This window comes from Uranotaenia lowii, chromosome 3 (genome assembly GCF_029784155.1).
Source record: "Uranotaenia lowii strain MFRU-FL chromosome 3, ASM2978415v1, whole genome shotgun sequence".
Classification (NCBI taxonomy): Eukaryota; Metazoa; Arthropoda; class Insecta; order Diptera; family Culicidae; genus Uranotaenia; species Uranotaenia lowii.
This window is the reverse complement of record NC_073693.1, coordinates 354,688,272-354,712,523: the sequence shown is the minus strand read 5'-3', so window position 1 is coordinate 354,712,523 and position 24,252 is coordinate 354,688,272. Positions and strand designations below refer to the sequence as shown.

The window sequence follows — 24,252 nt, the reverse complement described above, 5'->3', positions numbered from 1 at the left end:
ACAGTGAGCTAAATCCTTTGTGAAAAATTCATTAAATTTTCTATTAAATTTTCCTTGTTTTTTTTTGTCCAAAAGTAAACATCAAACACAATTGTACCGGATAGGCTTTTCAATCACTGTCCGCCATCTTCATCGTTGATATAAAGTCGCAAATGACAGAACGGTGTTAAAACGTTTGGAATCGAAACAAAAAAAAAGTCGCCTTAGCAACCGAATACATTTTTTACAATACGTCCAGGAGGGACGTGGTCTAAGCCCTCGGATCTCTGGTAGTTCCTCTGTGGATCAGTGAGAGTGGGTACACATGACTTTCGTTTGTTGGTTAGCTCGATCTGGAGAATTGCAAAGGACCTCTAGGTCGGCTTTCTACCTACTTTTTGCTCTCAAGACACGGTTGTGATTCGAGATATAATTTGTTTCAATTAAGATTTGTAGTTTTGGTGTTTTTTACTGATTGTTTGGTTATTTCGTGTAACGTATAGCTGTGGTTTTTATTAGGTGATTACCCAGGGGGTAAATTCTTTTTACGGATTGCATTCCAAGGCACGGCGAGCCACTGCGTCCCCCCAGTATGCTACTCTGGGTCCATGGGTCCATGGGTCGACTCTAGATACTATGCACCCCTACGCAATTATCTTGGGCCTCTGGCCATGATTCTCATCCGGACCTACAACTAAGGCTTTACCCGTGATGGGAGACCAAGTCCGCGCTTCGACGTCCATTGGCTTACTCGGTTTCAAGTCAAAACTCCAGCATATACCCTGCCTCTAATTACGATCCAAGACTAAGGACCTCTCCTCTGACGACTTGAGACTTGAGACCTTTACTCGAAACTCGAGGCTTGCTTGGTTACAACGACTATCGTGCTCCGCCTCTGTTCGAGACCACTGTTAGAGATCCTTGATCTCTCCTCTAACTCTTGGCTTCACTTGATTTGACTCGAAGCACTTTACTCTTTGCCCATTCGTGTGCCGGTTGAGATCAGCTTATTCTGAACACGCGCGTGTCACAGCACACGTCCGAAACTACTCGTATGATTCCCGGCGAAGATGTCATCCTACAACGACTCGAGTAACTCACCCGCTGACGACATGAAGTCACCCTTCCGGAGAGTATTTCGCGGCTTAAATACTCTTATCCCTACGAGTTCGACTGCGAAGAAGGTCAAGTCATATCCCCGCAGCTTCCGTCGTTGGGAGCGCATTATACTCAGATACTCCGCGGCGGCGGTATTCCTACAAACGTTTGCGACGTACCTAACAGCTCGGCATACGCAGAAAGCAGAGTCTTATCTTTGTATGCTTTACTGCTAGGATTGGACGCACACTACTCGAATCGAGAGCAGCTTATCCCGGACTCGTGCCTGTCACAGCACACGTACGAGGCTTTAACACTTGCGACTCAGATGAACCCCAGATCTACCCGAAAGTATTCCGCGACGTCAATACTCTTCCCCCTGCGATCTCGACTGCGGAGAAGGTCTGTCTTATCCCCACAGCCTCCGTCGCAGAGGGCGCATTCGTTTCGGATACTCCGCTACGGTAACGTTGGAGGCATCCTACTCCTACACACAGATGCGCGACGTACCAGGCAGCTCGGCATACGCAGAAGGTAGAGTCTTATATTTGTATGCTTCATTGCCAGGATCTGACGCACACTACTCAGATGCTCCTCGACGAAGGAGTCACCCTACACCGGTCGCGGACTAGTGCTGGTTCCAACTCCTCTGCAGAGCAGTCATGATCCGGGTGAATCCATCGCTGTTGAACACTACGTCATCTGGTGTCTCAACTGTGTCACCGCAGGCTGGACAAAATGGCGAGGCCACGTGTCCAAACCGATGGTGGTACTGCATGAAGCATCCGTGACCAGTCAAGAGCTGTTTCTTGCAGAAATCTACCTCTCCTTGTCTCCTTGTTTTCTTATGCCAAATGAAGAGTTATGAAAAATATTTTGTCCATCCTATATAAGAAATTTTGCCAAAACGTTCGCGAGCCAGGTTTTGGAATCTATGCGATTATACACAGCTCTCTTTTATATTTCATCATCTGAGATTGCTTTAAAATTACGAAATGAATTGGGAAATCACAGTTTTGGGTCAACTCATAAACTTTGCATGTTATTTGGCCAATTTGGATTTGGTGGCCCACGATTCCCCACCATTTTTCAAAATCCAAAAAATATTGCTTTTTTTCATACAGTCAGAATTCGGGGAAAATAACTTACTAAAAAATTTAAAAAAAATACCTTATGATACCTTGAAAATGTAGAAAACCATACTATTTTTTATTTTCATTTAATCTTTTATAATAAAGAAGTTATGGAACAACAAAAAAAAGTGGCCCATGATTCCCCACTCTCCCATACTTATTCCAGAAAACACAAGTACTTTTCCCAACATTTCATGATCAGAATGCTTAATAAAGCTAAAATGTATTGAATGAAAGAGAAAAAATCGAAAAAAAATGTGTAAACATCAAGTATATATTAATCCGTCCCCACTTACCCCAGGTAGGGTTTGGAGACAAAATTTTAGATTTTTGCAAATAAACCCTTTTTCTCATTTTTTAACCGTCGTTTCTTTTTCTAACTGGTTGTTTCAAATGTAAGGAATGTAGAGTTTTTCGTCAATAGCCAGCTAGTTTACGAGAAATTTGCGATTGAAAAAGATGCACATCAACTCCACATCGTAGTTAAAAATAGAAAACTTACAAAAAGTCACCGTAAACATCCACAATTGTCGGAAACATATCTCTTTTACAGTTATTGAATAGATTACAAATCAAATTAACATTCTGCATTAAAAGTTTGATAAAATAGTTCACAGTATTGTTTTAATAGCCACCGTCCCCACTTACCCCGCGTCCCACTTACCCCGGTGTATCTTAATTCAAACATAACAAAGCTTCAAAATGACAATCCAGAATTGAACACTCAGAATCCGATATCAAATTCGGAATTCATATTTTAATTGTAATTCGCTAGTCGGATTAAATATAAATAATTGAAATAATGGAAACAGATTTAAATCAAAGGTTCATGACTGATTGCTCTAAAACAAATTTTTATTTTTGGCATTTATTTAAAGCTGTTCCAATTTCGAATTCCGATTTAAAGTTCATATTAAGATTAAGGTTTTTTTTTATTTGATTGGATTTTAACTTCTTCAAGTCAATGATCTTTTCAGATAAAGGTTGAAAATGCGTATCACAATCAAATTGACACATTGAAGACCGCGAGAAAGAGATGAAACGAGATATTTCATATTTGATCCGCGTGTGTTGAAATAAAATGACTATTTCGTTGAGGATTTCAAATCGCAAATTTGAAGTAGAATCTTAGTTTATTTGTTTATATTAAGTTTTGTTTATTGAAAAAACTGGATGTTATTGAAAAAAATCACCCACAGTATTTAAATTAATGAATTGAATTTTAATGATAATATTTACTGATAAAAAAAAGGAAAACTTTCCGTGAAATATTTTATAGAGAATTCTCTTTCTGTGTATTGATTAACATAATGAATATTGAAGTTTATTTCTTTAATCTTTAATTTGGATCTTGTTTGCAAGAATCAGATTTGAATAACAAAAACTAAACCGTTAACCTTTGAAAATTATATTTATTAAACAAGCAAATTTCGAGCGCTTGATAGGTTTAGCTTATTGATTGATTAAGAATTCCTTAGGTTTTTTGAAAAAAATATCGTTCTATGATCAATTCAAACAAGCTGAATTCACCAGGTTTTTTAACTTATTTAAAAATTCAACCTTCGATGAAAGTAAGTTTCCTATTTGGTTATTCTACTATTCGTTATTCGAGGTATTCTACTCTACACTCAAAATTTTGAATTTTTAATCAAATTTTGATGATGGAGTAAGGTTATTCGATAGTAATAATCTTGACTCAAAACTGACATAGAAACCTCGAGAACTAATCCCAGGTTCAGAATTCGGCTATAGATTTTCCAAATTTTCTCACTTATGGATAGTAATTCATTTGTTAATACAAAACTTTAATCTGGTTCCTTACATTCAAACAATAAATTGTATTTGTGTTTTCAAATTTCGGATTAAACATCCAGTTAAGAATTCTTGTTTTTCGAATCGTCATTAAAAATTGAAACAAAAAGCTGTGTTTGAAATCGTCACTTAAATTTGCTTTTACATTTCCTTCAAAATTTGATTCATGATTTTCGAAAGTCTTACGCATTTTTTAACGATTAGTTAATATTTTTCCGAATATGTAAAAAATTAGACTTTTTAAGAATTTAATTTTTTTATGTCATATCCAGATTCGAAGTTCATGAACTTTATTCTTATGCTAAATTCAAACAAAACAAAGCTTCAAAATAGCGAGATAGATTCATCATTTGAAATTTTTATTTTTTATTTAAATTTGCAAGTCGGATTGGAAATGCATAATTGAAATAAAAAATAATCATTGAAACCCAAAACAACCGAATTATTATTATTGATTCCTGATTGAGAGCTCCGAAACTGATTTCAATTCTTGGCTCATATTTCTAAATTCAGAAACCATTTTTATGTACATTTTTGAAAACGTATTGAAATTCCGAAACAGATTGAAAATTTAAATCTATAATTCTTTTTCACAATTCAGATTCAGATTCAGATTCAGCTCGTAAATGAGTTCCACAATCAAAATAAAATGATGAAGATGACTATTTCGTTAAGGATTTAAATTGAAAGAGATTGAAGGATTATAGTTCTGATTGTAAGTTCAATTTCAGAATTCAACCAAAGTTAGTTCGTTTGCACAATTCACCTGAAAAGGACAAAAATTTAGTAGATTTTATTTTGCAAAAAAAAATTCATCTACAGGAATTGATTTTTAATGAAAATTAATTAATGCTTTAGAAACTCTTCAAGAAATTTCAGGGATTTCCATATGTTTTAGCGTATTGTTTAACATTAATAATATTGCAGTATTTTCAAGAACCAAATTTCAAACTAAAATCTTTGACGAAAATAGAGTTTGCATGAATCCGATTCGTACTGATCAATTGAAATCTTTCACTTTTACTTTTAAAAATTGTTTTTATTTTTAGAATTTTAAAGGAATTGAAAGCTTTCTTAAAATACTTAATATAAGTATAAATCAAATAAGCAAAATTAAGCTGGCCAGATTCCTAATCCAAATAGGGAAAGATTCGGTCGCCTAAATTTTGTTGAAAAAAACCTGTTTTGTCCGGATATATTCACATTTTATTGGAAAATCAAAAAAGCCAAAAAATGCATCACTATAATTTTTAATTTAGTCGCCCAAATATGGAATTTTTCAAGCTAGATTCATTAAAATAAACGTAAACGATTTTTTGAGTACCTGAAATACGATTCAAAATCTGGTTGTGTTTGTGATTTTGGTTGAATATTTTTTGGATTTTTGACAAAATTTCCCGAATATTGACCGGATTTTGGTTTGAGAATTTGGAAATAGAATGTCTGAATTTTGCCAGGTGTTGAAAAATATAGTCCGGATACATGCTGGAGAACTCCTGTCAATCTTAAGCTAAGTTCACCAGATTTTGATGCAAACTTAAGATTTCAACCATCGATGAAAGTAAGTGTCTTATTTTGGTGCTTAAGGATTCTTTATACAAATCCTTATCATCATTTGAAAGGATGTTTTTTCAAAAGTTTCTGTTTAACTAGAAAAACTAACTTAAAAATGAATAATCAAATAGTATCTGAAATATTGAGTATTTTTAATTTTTTAATTAATTCATTGTTTGAGCCAAATTGTCATAGAAAAAATAGGTCCCCGCCCCCTCTTTGAGTCAACTCTTCCTACGGCCCTGATACTGATAGTTAGTACAGTTCTTCAAATTAGGCTTCACTGAAAGTATTTTCATGCCTCGTTTAACCATCTCTTTTCAATGAAATTTTGAAAGCACGACGATGGAAATATTTTATTCTTAAAAATAGCATCATTTTGCTTTCAATACTCCTAGACATGTGATAATCGAGGTATCCATATATAAAAAGTAAGACCGAAATTTTGGCATTGTAAAGCATGGATCACGCAAAATCTGGACGCATTTTAAAGGGTCTATCTCGAAGGTTTGAAAACGAATTAAAAATGTTTGGTAATCATCAAAATGTAGGGTTTTTATTGCACTTCATAGGAAAAATAAAAAAAAATTATTCCGATGTTGTTTTGATGAAATTTTGAACATTTCGTCGAGAAACATTCATCATAGTTTGGACACCCTATTCACTACCCTCAGCGGCCATTTTGTTCCACAATCTCATCATCTCTGTTGCATCCGAGTCGTCCTACCATTCTTCTTCATCTTCCGTTTGACAATTGCCCAAAATTTTTCGATAGGGCGGAATTGAGGGCAGTTGGATCGGTTGATGTCCTTTTCGACAAAATCCCGTTGGCCCGATACCACTGTAGTACCTCTTTGCTGTAGTGGCAGCTTGCCAAATCTGGTGAAAACTTTACTGGTCCTTTATGAGATCTAATGTACGAAAGAATACGTTTTCACAGGCACTCCTCCTTGTGCATCTTGGAGTTCATGATCTTGTTTGTCACAAAAACCTAGGTTTTTGTCCGCAGTTGCAAATACTTTGCCAGATAAAAAACTTTCTTGCGAATAACGAATTTGAACTTGCCGGGGACATCACCCCGACCAGTGGCTTTATAAAATTTTCGGCCAGGAAGCTGCCCAAAATCCATCTTCACGTATGTACGTTCATCATCCATGAAGATGCATCCGTCGTACTTCGTTAGAACCTTGTTGCATAAATTCCGGACCCGTCCTTTGGTTACTACATTCTGCTTCAATGTCCGGTTTGGTTCCTTACTGGCCTGATAAGATTGAATTCCTTCGCGCAGACGAATCCTTCTGACGGTGCACCGGTCGGCATTGAATTTCTTGGCGATATCATAGTCCGACTGCCCTGGGTTTACCTTGATCGTTCTCAACACCTTCAAATGCAGTTTCCGATCCTTAGATCCACTATAACGCTTGGTATGAACCTGCCGATCTATAGTATGCATCTCACGGGAACGTTTGAGAACGCAGCGCATGGTCGATTTGATCATTTTCAACGATGTTGCGATTTTTGAACCTGAACACGTCGGGTTTTTGACGTGGGTGTCCAAAATTTGTTTTCGTCTCGCGGCTTCCATCTCGTGTAACTTTTTTGAGACAAAACGAATCGTTATGAAATTTTCAGCACTGATAGAAGGAAACATTCCGAAAAAATGATGGTCAAAACATTTCAGATAAGTCCACTAGGAGCGCTGTGGTATAATAAACAGTGCGTCCAGATTTAAGATGATCCATGCTTTATGTCGTATTACACATCTTGTATGGGAGCCTCCGGTTTTAAAAGTAGCATTGGCCATTTAGTAGGATAAATTATATGACCATGCATTTGTACCAAATTTCATGAATGTACCATGAAAATTGTATGTATTATTTCAATTTTCTATTAAATTTATATGGGAGCCCCCCATTTCAAAAGCACGAGGAATCATTCAGCACTATAAATCAACTTATTGTAGCAAATTATTCTTTTGAATCAATTCTCATAAAAAACACCTGAGAATCGTTCAAGTTGTGTCATATTTAATTTTGACTTTGTAGGGAGTCCTCCTTCCATCGAACGTGAGGGTTTTGAAACTTTTATACAAACCATCCTTGGCATAACAAATCTTCGGGTACCCAATTTCAAGTTATTCTTAGCACCCGTGTCATTTTTATTAATTTAATTAAATGATAAATACTTCAAGATTCTTGAACGGGTTCTGGGCTAGTTTTCTTTAAAAAAAATCCTTCTTTAAAAAATCTATTCAGTGCCCCTTTTTTCTAACAAACGCATGACATTCATACATTTCTATTTTCTCCACTACACATTGAATGAGTCCATATATGCTGGCTTCTGCAGCATGAACTTCACCTCCATATTAACAATTTGTTTGTTTTTACGACCGCTGTCACAACTAGATAACATAAGCGCAATCACATCAACGCACCGCATCAATGCAATGGGTTGACCACGAGAACGGTCGCGGCCATTTAACCTTAGCCCCAGGGGGGAAAGGTTCAAATCACAATAGCATAAACCGTAGATCAGTTCAGTTATGGGGACCTCAGAAAGAGTTTGTCTCCGGGGTGATCATCATCTACTTCGTATCTATCTATCCATCTGTTCTGAGTGGATCAACCCGTTTCATCTTCTTTTTCTGTTTGGGTTGGGGTGGGGGGGCGTTGGGTGTTAGAGTGGGGGAAGGACTGTGGTTAAGCCGACTTCCCATTGTGATTTAATCAAATCATTCACCGCATTCAGTGTTTCTAGCCTGAATGTGTGGTGCGACAGTTTTTTTTTCCTTTACTGGCGGTGATCTATGTGTGGTATAGGCAGTAGCGTTCCTACACGGTTCGACGCGCATTTTTCGCACTAAGCTAACAATAAATGATGGATGCTGGAATGAGTAGGGGGCGGGATTGTGCTATACCTAGTAGGTACTGCCGCTTTTATCGCTCCGTACATTCATACTAACTAGGCAATTGATCCAGGTCTGGATGTTCCGGCTGCCGGTACACTAATTTAGTAGATCTTTCACCGTCGGTCGGACTCCAGGCCTTAGTTATTCCGGGCCGCTGGAATCGGGATCCCTTTTGAAGTTTGAACCATTTGTTTTAGAGAGTTTCGCCTAACAACTCCCTTTGACGTAGTAGGCTTCCGGTTACTAATCAGTGACCTTGAATGTTTTAGGCATACCCTAGGGCCTACTGTGATTTTGATGATTGTGCTTTTTTATGTTTTCTCTTTACTAATTTGCTTACATGGTCTGGTGCTTGCGGTTTTTTTTCTCATTTCTAACCTCCAGTGAAGTTCAGTGTCGAAAGTGTCAACCTCTGGCTTCGCGGGCAGCAAATGAGAGAGCACACTAATTGGAATTAATTAAATCTTCACATCTCTCTTTTCTTCGTCTCTCGAATCCTTCCCCGGTCCCCGGATCCGGAATTCATTCGGGAGTACAGAATCAACCGCGACGACGGACGATACGACTACAACAGATGAGTGTGCCATCATAGATCAGAGGCCGGACAACGAAGCGGAACCGTTCTTGTAGAAGCTGAGTAGCAATCCCATGGGGAAGTGAAACGTGAACAACCCGTGCGTAGATCAAACGTGTTGATAATTGGCCAACATTCGTTGCCTCTTCTTTTCGTTTTTTTTTTTGTTTGATTTCGCGTGTTTTAAAGTTGTCCAAGTCCGGACGAAATCGTGCAAAACTCGCAGCATACTTTGTTTTACTTTTTTTACAGCTACAACATAGGTTAAGTTCCAAACGTATACATTTCAATGTGGCCTACTCTTTCCAGTTCGCCTCAAACGAGAGGGCGTTTTAGGTTTAGTTCGAAGCTTCGAGTGAAAACATCTTAGAATTATTCAAATGAAAAAATATTAGAACCCTAGACAAACAACTTGAATCAATCTCAGAGAGCAATTTTTAAACTAGTGAGTAAGTTTCGAAGCGTGTTAAACACCAGTTAAAGTCTCAATAAAAAGTGAATCTCGAAAAGTGTTCCGTTTAAAAAATCAAAAGAAAAAATGTCCGACCGTGGTCTTTCAATGACTGCTCTGCTAGAAGAGAAGAAACAACCCCTGGGGAGGATCTTTATGCGCCCGGGAATAATCGAGGAGGAACCGGATTCGCTGGACAGTGTCATCGGAAATCTGCCGCTGACGGTTGTGCCAAGTTTGGCGCGAATCTCCACGCATGGCAGTGGATTTAGTCGGCAGGAAAGTGTCAGGTAAGTGTCAAACCCCCTTTCCCCGGATCATCCTTATTACGACCATTTTTAATCTACCAACTATTATCGAAGATTGCCAGATGCCTTTGTTTGGGAGTGAGGAAAAGGTTATTCTCTTATCAATCAATCCCCCATTGCCTGATTTCAGTTGACTTGTGGTGTTACGATTGATTCTCCCTTCATCGATGGCTGATTATGAGAGCTGCTTATCGCTTCTACAGCTCTTGATTCTTTGATGTTAGCGATGATTGAAGACCGATCGCTGCGATTAGCTGCTAGCTGAACTTGATTGGTCTAGTTTTTACTACCTAACATCACACGTTCATAATCGATGATGATGTTTTCGGAATGGATTGCCTCAGTGCTACACGTTTTTGGTCACACTTTATGTAAGGATATGAGTCACAAACAAAACATACAAAAATTACAAAATTGACAAAATTGTCAAAATTGTCAAAATTGTCAAAATTGTCAAAATTGTCAAAATTGTCAAAATTGTCAAAATTGTCAAAATTGTCAAAATTGACAAAATTGACAAAATTGACAAAATTGATAAAATTGACAAAATTGACAAAATTGACAAAATTGACAAAATTGACAAAATTGACAAATTGACAAAATTGACAAAATTGACAAAATTGACAAAATTGACAAAATTTACAAAATTGACAAAATTGACAAAATTGACAAAATTGACAAAATTAACAAAATTGACAAAATTGACAAAATTGACAAAATTGACAAAATTGACAAAATTGACAAAATTGACAAAATTGACAAAATTGACAAAATTGACAAAATTGACAAAATTGACAAAATTGACAAAATTGACAAAATTGACAAAATTGACAAAATTGACAAAATTGACAAAATTGACAAAATTGACAAAATTGACAAAATTGACAAAATTGACAAAATTGACAAAATTGACAAAATTGACAAAATTGACAAAATTGACAAAATTGACAAAATTGACAAAATTGACAAAATTGACAATATTGACAAAATTGACAAAATTGACAAAATTGACAAAATTGACAAAATTGACAAAATTGACAAAATTGACAAAATTGACAAAATTGACAAAATTGACAAAATTGACAAAATTGACAAAATTGACAAAATTGACAAAATTGACAAAATTGACAAAATTGGCAAAATTGACAAAATTGACATAATTGACAAAATTGACAAAATTGACAAAATTGACAAAATTGACAAAGTTGACAAAATTGACAAAAATGACAAAAATGACAAAATTGACAAAGTTGACAAAATTGACAAAAATGACAAAAATGACAAAAATGACAAAAATGACAAAAATGACAAAAATGACAAAAATGACAAAAATGACAAAAATGACAAAAATGACAAAAATGACAAAAATGACAAAAATGACAAAAATGACAAAAATGACAAAAATGACAAAAATGACAAAAATGACAAAAATGACAAAAATGACAAAAATGACAAAAATGACAAAAATGACAAAAATGACAAAAATGACAAAAATGACAAAAATGACAAAAATGACAAAAATGACAAAAATGACAAAAATGACAAAAATGACAAAAATGACAAAAATGACAAAAATGACAAAAATGACAAAAATGACAAAAATGACAAAAATGACAAAAATGACAAAAATGACAAAAATGACAAAAATGACAAAAATGACAAAAATGACAAAAATGACAAAAATGACAAAAATGACAAAAATGACAAAAATGACAAAAATGACAAAAATGACAAAAATGACAAATATGACAAATATGACAAATATGACAAATATGACAAAAATTACAAAAATGACAAAAATGACAGATATGGTTAAAATGACGTCATCGGCCAAATCTTATAATAATGAAACCTTTTCTAGAATTAAAAGAAAAAATTCTCGAGTCAAGATTCACGTTCTCTGCTGCTCTTTCGTGGGCACTATTTTGAATCAATAAGATACAAATTTTCTAGGATTTTCACTTAACTTCAAACAACTAATATATGCTTCACTGGTTCATTTTGATTCTTGTTGTTCCTTTACTTTCTGTAGCCCACACTGCCTCAAGCAGGGCTAATTGTATCTTAATGTACATAAAATGTAATCGAAACTCTTTAAAATGTCTCTGTATGCCATTTAACCATTTAAATACTAGAATTTCAAAACCTAAGTTAATCGGAATCGTTTCCTAGATTTAGTATTTTTTATTAAAGAACATTATCAAGCAAGTTAAATAAAGTTTATGAAATATCAACAATGAAATGAAATTAAATTTCCGTAGAAGGAACTACCGGGTTAGTCTAAACCAGGGGTTTTCAGATCATTTGCTCGGCGGAACACTTTTTAAAACCAGACATTTTGGCGGAGCACCTGTAATTTTGAACGCATGAAAACCCTAATTTTGAAAACTAGATAATATTTATCGTTTAAAAAAGATGAGTTTTGTCATCGTAGTTAATAAAATCAGTAATGAATTGTTACTTTTTGAACAGTCTTGTTTGTATTAACAAAATATGTGTCTTTAAAAATTAATGATTTCAATACAACAAATACGCTTTTCTTGATTTTGCCAGCTGTAACATGTTTGGTTCAATTTGTGTCAGATGCAGCCCGACCTCTGGTTCCGCGTTTAGTCGAGATTGGTATTTTGTCTTCGTTGTGAGATATGTGGAAAATCCAGACTCACATAAAAAAGTTGTGGAAAACGGCAAAAGAATAAGTTTTGCTATAGGATAAAATTTGAAATTCATTTTTCAGTTGACACCAAAATTCCTCAAATGACTTCTTGGATGCGAATTTTGCTTGAAGTTTTGAATCCGATGTCATATCTATCAAGCATTCGTATTCTTGCAATGTAAATGCTTCTGGTTTCTTTGACATCGAAAAAGGCTGTTCTACCCATTTCAAGTCTTAGATTTTTTATGATATTTTTCGGGGAAATATTGCAGGAAGCTGTTCATCAAATCTTGAGGGAAAACTTTGTAATTGTAATTGTAAATGACTGTTTTAAATAGCCTGTTTTAAATAGCCTGTCAGTTTAACTTTACTTCAAGAAATGTTTCTCTTGAAGGCCATGATTTTGCCGTTTGAATCTAATAAGCAATTATTAAACAAAAAACATATTTACGAAATAGTTACGATTTTTTAAACTTTAAAGTTTTCTTATCAAATTCAACTATTTTAAAGAATTTCGACTTCATTACCAAAAATTTCTTAGTCAGAGTTATTTCCACCAACAAAAAAAAATGTATTACTTCTGTCATAACTCATGCAGCAGGCGGTCAAATCAAAACAATAATGTTTTAATATAAATCACTTTATTCGAAAAAACTACATGAAATTAATGATAATATAAGCATGAAATTTATTTCATGGCAAAATTATGGTAGTTTTAAGAAAAGATCTAAGTAAAGAATAAATTTTATTTACAGTAATGAACTATTATAATTAGGCGAGTCGCAGCAAGCCGTGCTCGAGAACGCACGTGGTTTTTCCGAAGTCGCGTTTTTTTTCGTCCGTTTTTTCGCGAATAAAAATTTTTGGTGAATACGATTAAAAATCTAATCAATTTTTAGTTTCAAGTACAAAATAATGGTGAAACGTGGTGAAGCTATTAACAACTAAGATGCAGAGAAAAAAAGTTCGCAAGTTGTTCGGGAAATTTAGAGTAAAATAGGTGCATTTATTTCAATTAGCGGATCTTACCGCTAGCTCCGGAAAGCAGAGCGTTTATTTTGTTTTGTGCTATCATCAGAATTCAGTGTTAACGGGATGTAAAAGTGCTTTTTATGCCGTATGTGAGTCTTTAAAAGAACGATGCACGTGTTTTGTGAGAGCAAAATGACCGGAATTGTAGTTTGAATAGATGAGAAGAAAATCACAAACTTAGTGTAGTGGAAAATTCCAGCTTTAAAATGTTCGTTTAATAAATTTGAATGTATACCGCGAAAAATAAGTTAATTATTAACAATACAAAATTTGTTATCTTCAGACGAATTGCTGAAGTGCTTCCACGCAGTCATCGCCAATGTGTTTTTTTTTTACTCTAACCACTGCTACCCTCTGAAGGTTTTTTTTTTTTGCAATGCGATCTGCATTCATTCAATCAGAAGCCGGTGGATGTAGGTTCACTAAAAGTGTATCGCAGCGCATCTTGCATAGTACGATGTCCATCTACAATTGTCTACAGATTGGTGAGCTCGTTCCTGTTTTCTCTTTTTTTATAAGCTAATATGATTTAGCAATTGTAGGGGAAGAGGGGGCATAATGCCCACGTTAAGAAAAAAGGCTTGTTTTAGAGTACATTTGAAAAGATTAACTTTAATTTTCGATTGTGTTTGGAAGTATGGTTTATTTTTTTTGTCTAAATCTGATAGCTAGAATAACTGGAAGGTCAAAAAAGGCCACAAATTTAATGAAGTTTGAAGAGTAGGTTGAAAATTGGATTTCAGATTCAGCAGGGGCATAATGCGCATATGTGTGTACCCAATCGCGCCGTTAAACTTTAAATAAGTGTTTATTGATTCAAGTGCCTCCGAAAGTGTTTGCCAGGTAAAAAAACTTCTATTCTACTTCACAGATGGCAAAATGTATTGCTACGCGCAGTGCTGCCAGATATACTGAAATTCTTGTGAATAGTTATTCAAATCTATATTAAATTTAGGAATTTTAAATATACTCGTTTATATTCAAGTTATGTTTTCCAATACAACATATAAATATCTTTAAAATTGTTATGATGAAACTGCATATACATTTAAAAAAATATGAAACATGCTTAGAGATAAACGGAAATGCGCGTTTTGCCCTACCCAGACATGTTTATTAAAATCGTTCAAAGTAACATAAAAAATTATTAAATAAGGAAATTTTTCGTTTTGTGATGCTTTTCAAGACCAATGTTCATCATTGTAACAGATGTCAGGAAATTTTTTTGACTTCAGATGCCGTAATTCCTTACGAAAGGCAAGGCACAAATTGCAAGGAATCTGGCTTAAAAAATATTTTTGGATTTTTTTATGGATTTATCGCATATTGGATGCTAATTTTTTGTACAAAAGGTTTCTACTGTTGATTAGAAGGGAATAACGTACAGAATTCGTAAAAAAAGTGTATATCTAACTAGATATCGCAGTGGGGCGTTTTGCCTACACTGGGCATTATACCCCCAGTTCCCCTATTTAAATTCTTCATCAATCCTATCTGCCAAGTAGGATTTCCTATAAAACAACCTTTCCCCTTCCTATCTGAAAACAGCATCCTGGGTCGTATGAGTTCTCTGCACCTAAAAAGTTTCTTTAGCTGTTTCAGATTATCCCCACTATGATTACATTGACTTGTCGAGGTGTGCATTGTAGTACTACACTAATTTTCAATGGCAACACTTGAAATGAGTTTTGAATCCAGATACTCATTTTGGCATCTTGTATTGTTCTTGATAATTAGTTGTACCGCATGTATCAGCCTATGCAAGATGTGTGTAGTCACCCAATGCTATGCTATGCTATGCTAGTAATGAACTATTATAATTAGGCCAATCTAATACATGTAATGCATATGTGATGGTTTACATAGGTTTTGATTCATTTAAAATAAAAAAAATAAATCAAAAAATGACTGAAAAACTATTTTTTGGATGTTGACAAAAACGAACGGTTTACCTTCGGTTGGCGTTACTCATCAACTCTCCGTTTTATGAAATTACAGTCGTTGGGAATTGTAACATCTTCTCTTTCGGGATTGTGGTACACTTCTTGACTTATGATTCCATAAGAATCTAGATCTCCCATTTCCTTGCTATGAAATCCCTAAATAAAAAGCGGTTTAAACGGATGACGTCAAAATCGAACTGTCTCTGTAGGACTTTAACCAACATATTTGACTGCTTCTTGCTGGAAAAATTGTTCAAGTTGCCTAGTGTGGACTAGGCTTTGGTCGCAATTAAAAACAAAGTAAACAAAATTTATTCTATGAATTGTTTTTTCTAATGCTTCGATGAAAATGAAACGATGAAAAAATCAGAGTTTTTCAAGGTTGGTTTATGATTTTCGTTACGTACGTCGCGAAGCACTTTCAAGTGCTCCGCGGAGCACCTTCTGAAAACCTCTGGTCTAAACGATTCTACCATTGAAAATAATGTTGCAGGAATAATACTTAGCTCTGGATTTTTATAGGACGTCTTAAAGGTTTGTGAGGACCTCCTTCATCTTCATCCTGCAAATTTTCTTCCAAAATAACTCTTCTATGGTTGTTCCTGGGAATCCTGGAAAAGCATCCTTCCACTCGAAAATAAATCGAATTAAATCAATGAAAATCTCTAACACTTCGTTTTTCGCATAAATTTCTTCATATTTTTCATCTCCAAAATCACGTCTAAAAGGAAACAAATCATCGAACTCAATTTGTTTCGACTACACAAATGGAATTATGAGTTTAACAGTCAAGAACTTTACTATAGTGATAAATTCCATGGAGATTTTTAAATAAGGAACAGAAATTTAAAATGCATATTCTAATTTAACAATGAAGCTGAGAGCCAGCAAAAAATAGAATAAAAGGAAAATTGAATTTAACAATTTTATTCAGGATCAGTTTTAAGAGCCATATTCCATATTTTACAATACATTCCGATTTTAAATTGAAAATCACGACATTTGGTTAAGTGCTCACAATTATTTCTGTGAGCACTCATTTAGTTTTACACAGTTTTTTCAAAGAATTAAAAATGATTGATTATCCTGATTAAATCTTGATTTAAATCAATATCAACTAAGATCAATTTAAATATGAATAATAGTATCTTATCAGTTTTCAATTTACGATGGATTTCAGCCAGAAATTCTTAATCATTATCATTATTAGAAACCAAGAATGACAGTAATAAGAATTTTTTTCAGAATCCTTATACATGAATTTTAAACCAAAAACTACTAATGAAAACATTATGGCTTATTTTACGTCTCTTTTTTATGTACCGCAGAAAGAGGAGAATAGGGACACAAATTGAAATAAAAAAGGTGTGATCCAATATCAAGCAATATTCACATAATATTTGCTCCTTTCAGGACCAAAACGTTTCTTGATTTATTGTGTAAAACCGAAGCTATATTCAAGTTACTGTATGTTACTTGAATAAATAAAAAAAAAATAGTTTTTTAAAGTATAAAAAAATCGCCGGATTTCATACCATGACAAGTGTTGTTTGGCATCACTTCAAATAGTGATGTGACATGTCACATGTCTTCAAGTTTTATCAATGGATAATTTTGGCGAAAAAGGAAGACAATTAATTCAAACAGCTTTGAATGGTGAGACATTTCAACAAAACATTCCTTGATCCACTAATCGTGGTGTTAATCGGGACATTTCTTAATTTTTTAAATCTCCAAAGATTGTGGGAAATAACGTATAACAGAATAAAATTTATTTCTCGAATAATCCTCGAAGAATAGGGCATTTAGCTTTCACATGAGATCTAGAAATAAAAATCTAAATTTGACACGTTTTTGCCCATGGAGTTAGGTATTAACATCAACATTTCTCCGAACATAAGTTTGGGAGAAAAAAAAGGTGATTACTGGGAATCGGAGAAATCAAAAAATATCTGCATTTTTTATTGTTGTGTAGTAACAACTACTCGGCTCCCCACTAGGGGAGTGAACAAAAATCAGCTGCTCAGACATGGCAAGCTCTGACCTAAATCACCTGCTGCCTGCCTTCGAGTATGATCGTAATACAGCTTCTTCATAAGCTTCTCATCGGGACGCAGCGATCAAGGCACTTCGGAGCCCCTTGAGCCCATCGACTCAGTCGCGCTGCTTCCTGCCTGCGTCATTAGTCGCCCCGACCCTGAGCTCGATTTTGGCGACCGGGTTCTCCAGCCTGCAACTACAGGCAAGTATCCATTTTAGGTTGGCCTTCCTCCTCGTGATGGACTCTCCCGTTCCAGTGCACTGCGAGCCTATCTACGTGTGACGCTGACTAATTCTTCGCCACGCTCATTTCCGAACCTCGAAAATGTAGCAACTTGTACACCAACGCAACGTATCAGGTCTAACGGAGACTATTTCGCTCAGTCGCGCTGTTTCCCTCTAGCGTCTTCAGTCGTCCCGGCCCTGAGTTCGTCTGTGGCGCAGGGGTTCTCCAACCTGTGGACTCAGGCAAGTATGGCACTCCCGACCGGTTTCCTCCGCCTGATGGTACTCTCTTTTCCAGTGTTTAGGAATCTAGCTCCGCCTCGGAAACTTTTGACTCAATAACCTTGTACTACCAGAACGTCTGAGGTATGAACTCGTGTCTAGTAGACTATCTGCTCGCAAGCTCATGTTGCTGTTACGACATTGTCGCCTTCACGGAAACATGGCTGAACGACCGTACTCTTTCGAGCCAGATATTTGGACCTGACTGACTATTTAGTGTTTCGTTGCGATCGCAGTTCACGTGATAGCAAAAAGACTATCGGTGACGGAGTGTTGATTGTCTATAAGTCAGATTTCCCAGCGTTGCTTATCGAAGACAGTTCCTGGAGTGATCTGGAACTTGTGTTGATCCGCATTGATCTTGGTGACCGTAAACTTTATGCCTGCGTACTATATCTGCCTTCTGACCGAACGAGAGATGATGCCCTGCCTCAGTCTTTTTCGCGCTGATTATCTAAAGTTAGCTCTCTCTGTGCACTCAAAGGTGACAGTCTCGTGTTTGGTGACTTCAATTTGTCCGGTTTGAAGTGGTGTTCCAACCATGTTAGCTTTCTCTACTCGGATCCAGTACGCTCAACTTTTTCGACCCTATCGAACGTCATACTAGACTCTCTGAGTACAGCGACTTTGCGGCAGATTAACAGCGTTACTTTAACGAGATTTATCGTACCCTGGTTTCCATCGACTGGAATCTGAGCTGATCCCAACGCTGCGGCCGAAACCTTCTCGCACATCTTGAATTACGTTATCGATCGTCTCGTACCAAAACACATAACTGTAAAGAATATACGGACTCCTTGGTTCATGACTGAACTACGACGACTAAATACGGCAAAAAGATGTGCCCTTAGAAATTATAGCAAGTCAAAACCCTTCTACACTAAGGACATTTATCGTAGACTAAATTCTGTTTACAAAAAAGTCAGCAAACGTTGTCACCAAAATTATCTAGGTCGAGTTCAACGTGATCTCCAAGTCCAGACCCAAATCGTTTTGGAAACATGTTAAAAGTCAGCTGAATAAACCTGGTCTGCAAACCCAAATGTTTCTGGAAGACAATACGGCGAACTCTGATCGTGGAGTCTGTGATCTTTTGGCCGAAAAATTCTCGTCTATATATAACACAGCTTCTCCATCCCCTGAACATTTGGATAGTGCAGTCAGGAATATTGCGCCACTGGGCTTCTCTATAAACAACATTGTAGTTGAGGATGCATTCATCTTAAAAGCGGCATCTAAGCTCAACAATTCTTTCTCTACGGGTCTGGACGGAATACATTATACTTTTATTAAACGTTTCATGCCTGTTTTGCTAATTCCTGTTAGGTTTATTACCTTTCTTTCACTGTGGAAGAAGGTTTACATGTTTCCGGTGTATAAAAAAGGTAACAGGAGAGATGTCAACAACTACCGCGGAATCTTGGCCATATACGAATAGCCGAGCTATTCGAAATGGCGGTCTTGGATCCGATTTTCTTGTCCTGTAAGAATATTCACGGATTCATGCCCAAGCGATCCACAACAACTAACCTTCTGACGTTTACTTCGAACGTGCATGAAAGTTTTGCTGCGAATGCTCAAACCGACGCTATTTACACCGATTTGTCTGCGGCATTCGACAAAGTCAACCACGATGTTGCCATTGGGAAGCTCGAACGCCTGGGTTTCTGTGGAACTCTTCTTGGCTGGTTCCGGAACTACCTATGTATCTGGACGTAAATTAACAGTTCGCACGGGGAACTTTTTCTCCAGATAAATCTCTGCTTCTTCTGATGTGCCTCAGGGAAACCATTTGGGGCCGATTATCTTCTTGATCTTCTTCACTCTTTTGTGTTTTGAGCCTATTTGGTTGAATGGTTCAACTGAATCAAAGCAATCGAAATATTCCTTTAAATTCAAACACGGTAAATGAAAAGTTCATATACCGGTATCTCGATAGCAACTTACTACCTTCTTCAGTGAGCGTTTCAATCGAAAACGCTACTGAAGAAGGTAGTAAGTTAGATTTATTTCAACGATGCGCTTTCACTCCTCGACGGTTCAAAGCTATGCTAAGCTGACGACCAGAAACTATTCTACAACACCAACAGCCGGGACGCTATTGATTTCCTACAAAACCAATTTAACCTATTCGCTTGAATCGCAGTAAATGCCGCCATCAGCTTTTCAAGAAAGCGGCAGCCTTTTTTCGCTGAATACTTTCTCGGAGATGAGCTAATCGCACCCGTAGAACACATCAATGATCTGGGCGTAATTCTAAATCGAAAGCTGGAATCAGGACACACACAAACTACGTTGTCGACAAAGCCTCGAGAAGTCTTGGATTCTTATTTCGAGTGTCCATAGACTTCGAGGATATTGCCTGAAATGTTTGTATTACAGTATTGTTCGCTCTATCCTTGAATATGCATCAGCTGTTTGGTGTCCCTACCACCAGAATGGGGCCGAACGGATCGAGGCTATCCAGCGGCGCTTCTTGCGATTCGCCTTTAGACACCTGCCTTGGCAAGACCCGTTTCACTTGCTAAACTATGAACATCGATGCCGTCTCATAAACATAGACACTCTTCAAGCCCGCAGAAACGCAGCACGAGCTTCCTTCGTAGCCGATTTCTTAAGATCGCAAATTGACTGCCCCACGCTCCTGGAAGCCATTCTTTTAAGTGTGCGACCCCGTGGACTTGGAAACCAAAATCTTTGCTTGAACAAGTTTGAAGCTTATAGTGCTATCATCGGTGTTATGAAAACATTCCACCGTTTTTCTGAGCAGTTCGACTTCGACGATTCGAGAGATGTTTTCCGTAGTAAAGTTTTAAGTGTATGGAGAATCCTGTAATTAGACTTTTTTAGTACTCTTTTTATATTAATTTTAAGTCAACATTTGGACCAATATGTCTTCCGTTGATTCGTAATAAATAAATAAATTTAACCTCAAAAAATTGATAGCAAAAACTCCTTTAACTTTCTTTTTATTAGGTTTGGTTTAGGTCAACAAAATGCACTATCCAAAATACAAATCCGGTTCTAAAAGGGCAGCATTTGACAGAACTATCACGGAAATGGTACAACAATTGTTCCAATTCACCCTGCAGGCTGCAACAGCTTGAAAAAAAAAAAAATACTCGGGTGAATCCATTGCCCCGGTCCGGGTTTAAATGTTTGTTCTAAATTATCGATTTATTATGTTGTCATAGTTTGCTAGACAAAAAACATATCAAAGTTAAGTTGGTACCATTCAAAAATGAAAAGGATGAAAAAATTATTTATCTGATTAATTTTGTGAATGGACCACGCTAGCAGTTTTTATCGACTACCCCAAACGAAGTGACAAAAATTTCATCAATGCTAATTTGGAATGAAAGACAACAAAGTGCAACAGAGAATTTTTACCGGTGCAAATACCATTCTTAAAAGCGTTAATTAAAACTTTGAATGCAAACTAATGCAGTTTTAACCCTCCAAAAGATTTCAAACATGGAAATTATAAAACCGAAACAAAAAACAAAAAAAAATTTAATTTCATTTCACACACTGTTTAAACATTTAAAACTAATGGAAAAATTGTTTTTTTTTGCCATGAATTGCTTGGTAAGAGATCAACAAAGTTATTTAGGTTGACGATTTTTTTTTCTGAGCGGATTCCTAGTTCATGCGTAGAGGGTTAATAATATATCTTCTCCAGTTTGAAGCTGGAAAATTTTTGGCATCTCGAGAGAAGACCCGTTTTGCAAAGAAGGAACTCCTTTGAAAAGGTGTTAAGTAACGAACCAAACTTGCTTCCCACCATCGCAAACATCAGCGATCATATAACTGTCAATATTTGACACTGTTTTGCAGTGCTCCGGTTCCTATGGCAATTATTGGCGATTCCCGGAATAAATGTTGAGCGATTCGCTGGCTCCGCGGATTAAACGATGGCAAATAACGAATTTGAATTCCAACAGTCTGGTTGTGATAACTGGGAGGGTAAATATTTTCGAAAACTTTCCTATTTAAGTTTCTTTTTGGAGCAATATAGGCACATGTAGGTTTGATACTTTATTTAAATGAGAAAAGCCTGTAGCTGTCAAATCAATCATCTGATCATTAAAGGATTTGGTCAAATTATTACATTAATTATTTGTTAAATAAATTAAATTAAATTAAATCAAATTGCGTTCTCAACAAAGAATAATGAAAGAATAATAGACTCATGGATCAAAACAATGAGGAAGACCTAACCATCATCCATTTGAACATCCCAATAATCATTCATTCCAGCCGCTTCTTATTACTGATAATGCAATCATTGTCGTCAGCAACCTCATTGGCATCATTATCATCGATTTGAATGGAATAGAAAAAACAGAATGAGAGAGCGAGGCAGAACTTGCGTTCGATAGATAGCGATAACGGCGCGTCCTCCAAACCGCGAAATATTACCCGTAGTTCGAGCGGCAGTCGATGCCGATTTGGGATTAGTCTTCCAAGTACGGCACCCGCGAATAGTCGAAGGTTTTTTTTCTTCGTTCGATTCCTGGACTTCATTCCAAGTTCTGTGGGGTTTGCGCGAAAATCGCTTGATTGAAAATTAGTACCTGAATAAAAGGTAAATACGCGACGCGACGTCCTAGCCGTCGTCGAAGGTGCTAGACAAACACTTCGGTCTGATCCAGTGTCGTCGTCGTTGTTGTTGTTGTTGTTCCAATAATCTCGATTCGGTTTTAAGTAAAGCTATGTTCGATTGCGAGCGATTAGAATCGGAAAGGCCTTCTTGGATGAAGGAGCTTTGGTGGTGATAACGAGACAAACGCAAGGCCGCCTTTCTCGAGACTCCTCGTTTTTTTTGTGTGTTGTTGTCATAGTAAACCTTACTTCAAGTGTGTACTTAACAGGTACTTATAGTACCAAGGAAAAAAATTGAAAAAATACCTTAAAAATAGTTAAAAAGTGAACACGATGAGTTTCGCCCAGAAGAAGGGTTTCCCGGCACCGGCCATAGACATCGAATCGCCGGATTCACGTGACGATCAGAAGCTGCTGCTGAGCAACAGTCCTCCATATGAGAAACTTTCCCCCCTGGATGGACCCTTCCAGCATTACGGAAATGGAGGAACGCAACCAACAATCGTCTCGGCGTCGCAGCAGCAGCAGAAAAACGACGGCAGTCCTGTGACGCCGGTTTCGCCGCTCATCTACACGCCCCGATCGCCGACGCTTGGCGGAAGAAGGTGCGTTGCTCTTCGACGAAATGTTTGGGTTGGGTTGAGTTTGGCTTAAGCTTAAATAAGGTTTCGTATCGGGTGACGTAGTTAACTTTTTTTTTTTGAGAAACCAGCCAGCCACTTTCAGGTGCTGATTCATGCCCGGCGCAAAGTCTGGTGGAGTTTCTGGGTGATAAGAAATTGTGCTACAACTGGAAGGAAGTTTCGTCATAGAATTGGAATTGTATTCCATTGATAACGTATAACCGGTCAATACCTGTTATGACTATACCTGGAGCAGTGATATTGGAGAGTTTGTTACCTTGCCCAGCACTGGAATTTTCGAATGAATGATAATGTTCTTCAGCATTTTTGCGAAATTTGAGTGATCTCCGAATGGCGGAGTTGAAAGCTTCCCGCGAAGTTTGGTGTCCAAGTGCAGAACAATGTAACCAATACTTATAAGTTTAACATTTTTGAGATGACGAAAACAATATGCTGAGGAAAACTTTTTTTTGTTGCTTCTTGAAAAGTCTTAATATTGTAAAGACGATGCCTTATGAGCTCTTCCTTCAATAGTGGAAATAAGACATTGTCATACGGGCCGACGCGACGTCTAGGTGGTAGGGAGCAAGGTTTTAGAGTAAGATTGCCAGAATTTTCCAGCACATATTCGAGCTGAACAAATGCGGGCTATTGTATCTAAAAACCTGGCGAAATCCAAGCATTTCATTTCAAAATTGCCGACCAAAAATCAGAGCAATATTCAGGCAAATTTGGTTAAAATCCACGAAATGCTTAACCTAGGCCGTATTAAGGGGGGAGGGCAATGGGAGCAGTTGCACGGCCAACCAACCCCCTCTCCTCAAGCAAACAATTTTGTTGGTATATCTCGCAACAATTTTTTTTATACGTTTCATATACGTTATAGAATCATCGCATAAAACTCGGAAAACAGCCTTTACCTACAAAAATGGAGCAATATATTTAGGCTAGCCCAAATTTGTATGGGATGATTTTTTAATAATTTTTTTTCCAACGCGGCACCCCCTAAATTGATGCATTTAGGTGAAA

General features: G+C 36.7%; 2 protein-coding genes across 5 annotated transcripts in view; both read left to right on the top strand.

Annotated features, from left to right (window-relative positions):
• Window positions 1-9,506, top strand: part of LOC129758333 (G protein-activated inward rectifier potassium channel 3-like) — a 425,862-nt gene extending 416,356 nt beyond the window's left edge. Inside the window, exons 9-10 of one of the 2 annotated variants that reach the window (XM_055755828.1) lie at window positions 9,023-9,158; window positions 9,368-9,506. In XM_055755828.1, coding sequence (XP_055611803.1) covers window positions 9,023-9,114 — 92 coding nt within the window. In that variant the 3' untranslated portion in view covers window positions 9,115-9,158; window positions 9,368-9,506. Of the gene's footprint in view, window positions 1-9,022; window positions 9,159-9,310 lie in introns of both variants that reach the window. The other variant, XM_055755827.1, reaches the window with a different exon arrangement.
• Window positions 9,507-9,594: 88 nt separating this feature from the next.
• Window positions 9,595-24,252, top strand: part of LOC129758334 (G protein-activated inward rectifier potassium channel 3) — a 30,064-nt gene continuing 15,406 nt past the window's right edge. For 2 of the 3 annotated variants that reach the window (XM_055755830.1, XM_055755833.1), the window contains exon 1: window positions 22,446-23,205. In XM_055755830.1, coding sequence (XP_055611805.1) covers window positions 22,934-23,205 — 272 coding nt within the window. In that variant the 5' untranslated portion in view covers window positions 22,446-22,933. Of the gene's footprint in view, window positions 9,800-22,445; window positions 23,206-24,252 lie in introns of those variants that run through there. The other variant, XM_055755831.1, reaches the window with a different exon arrangement.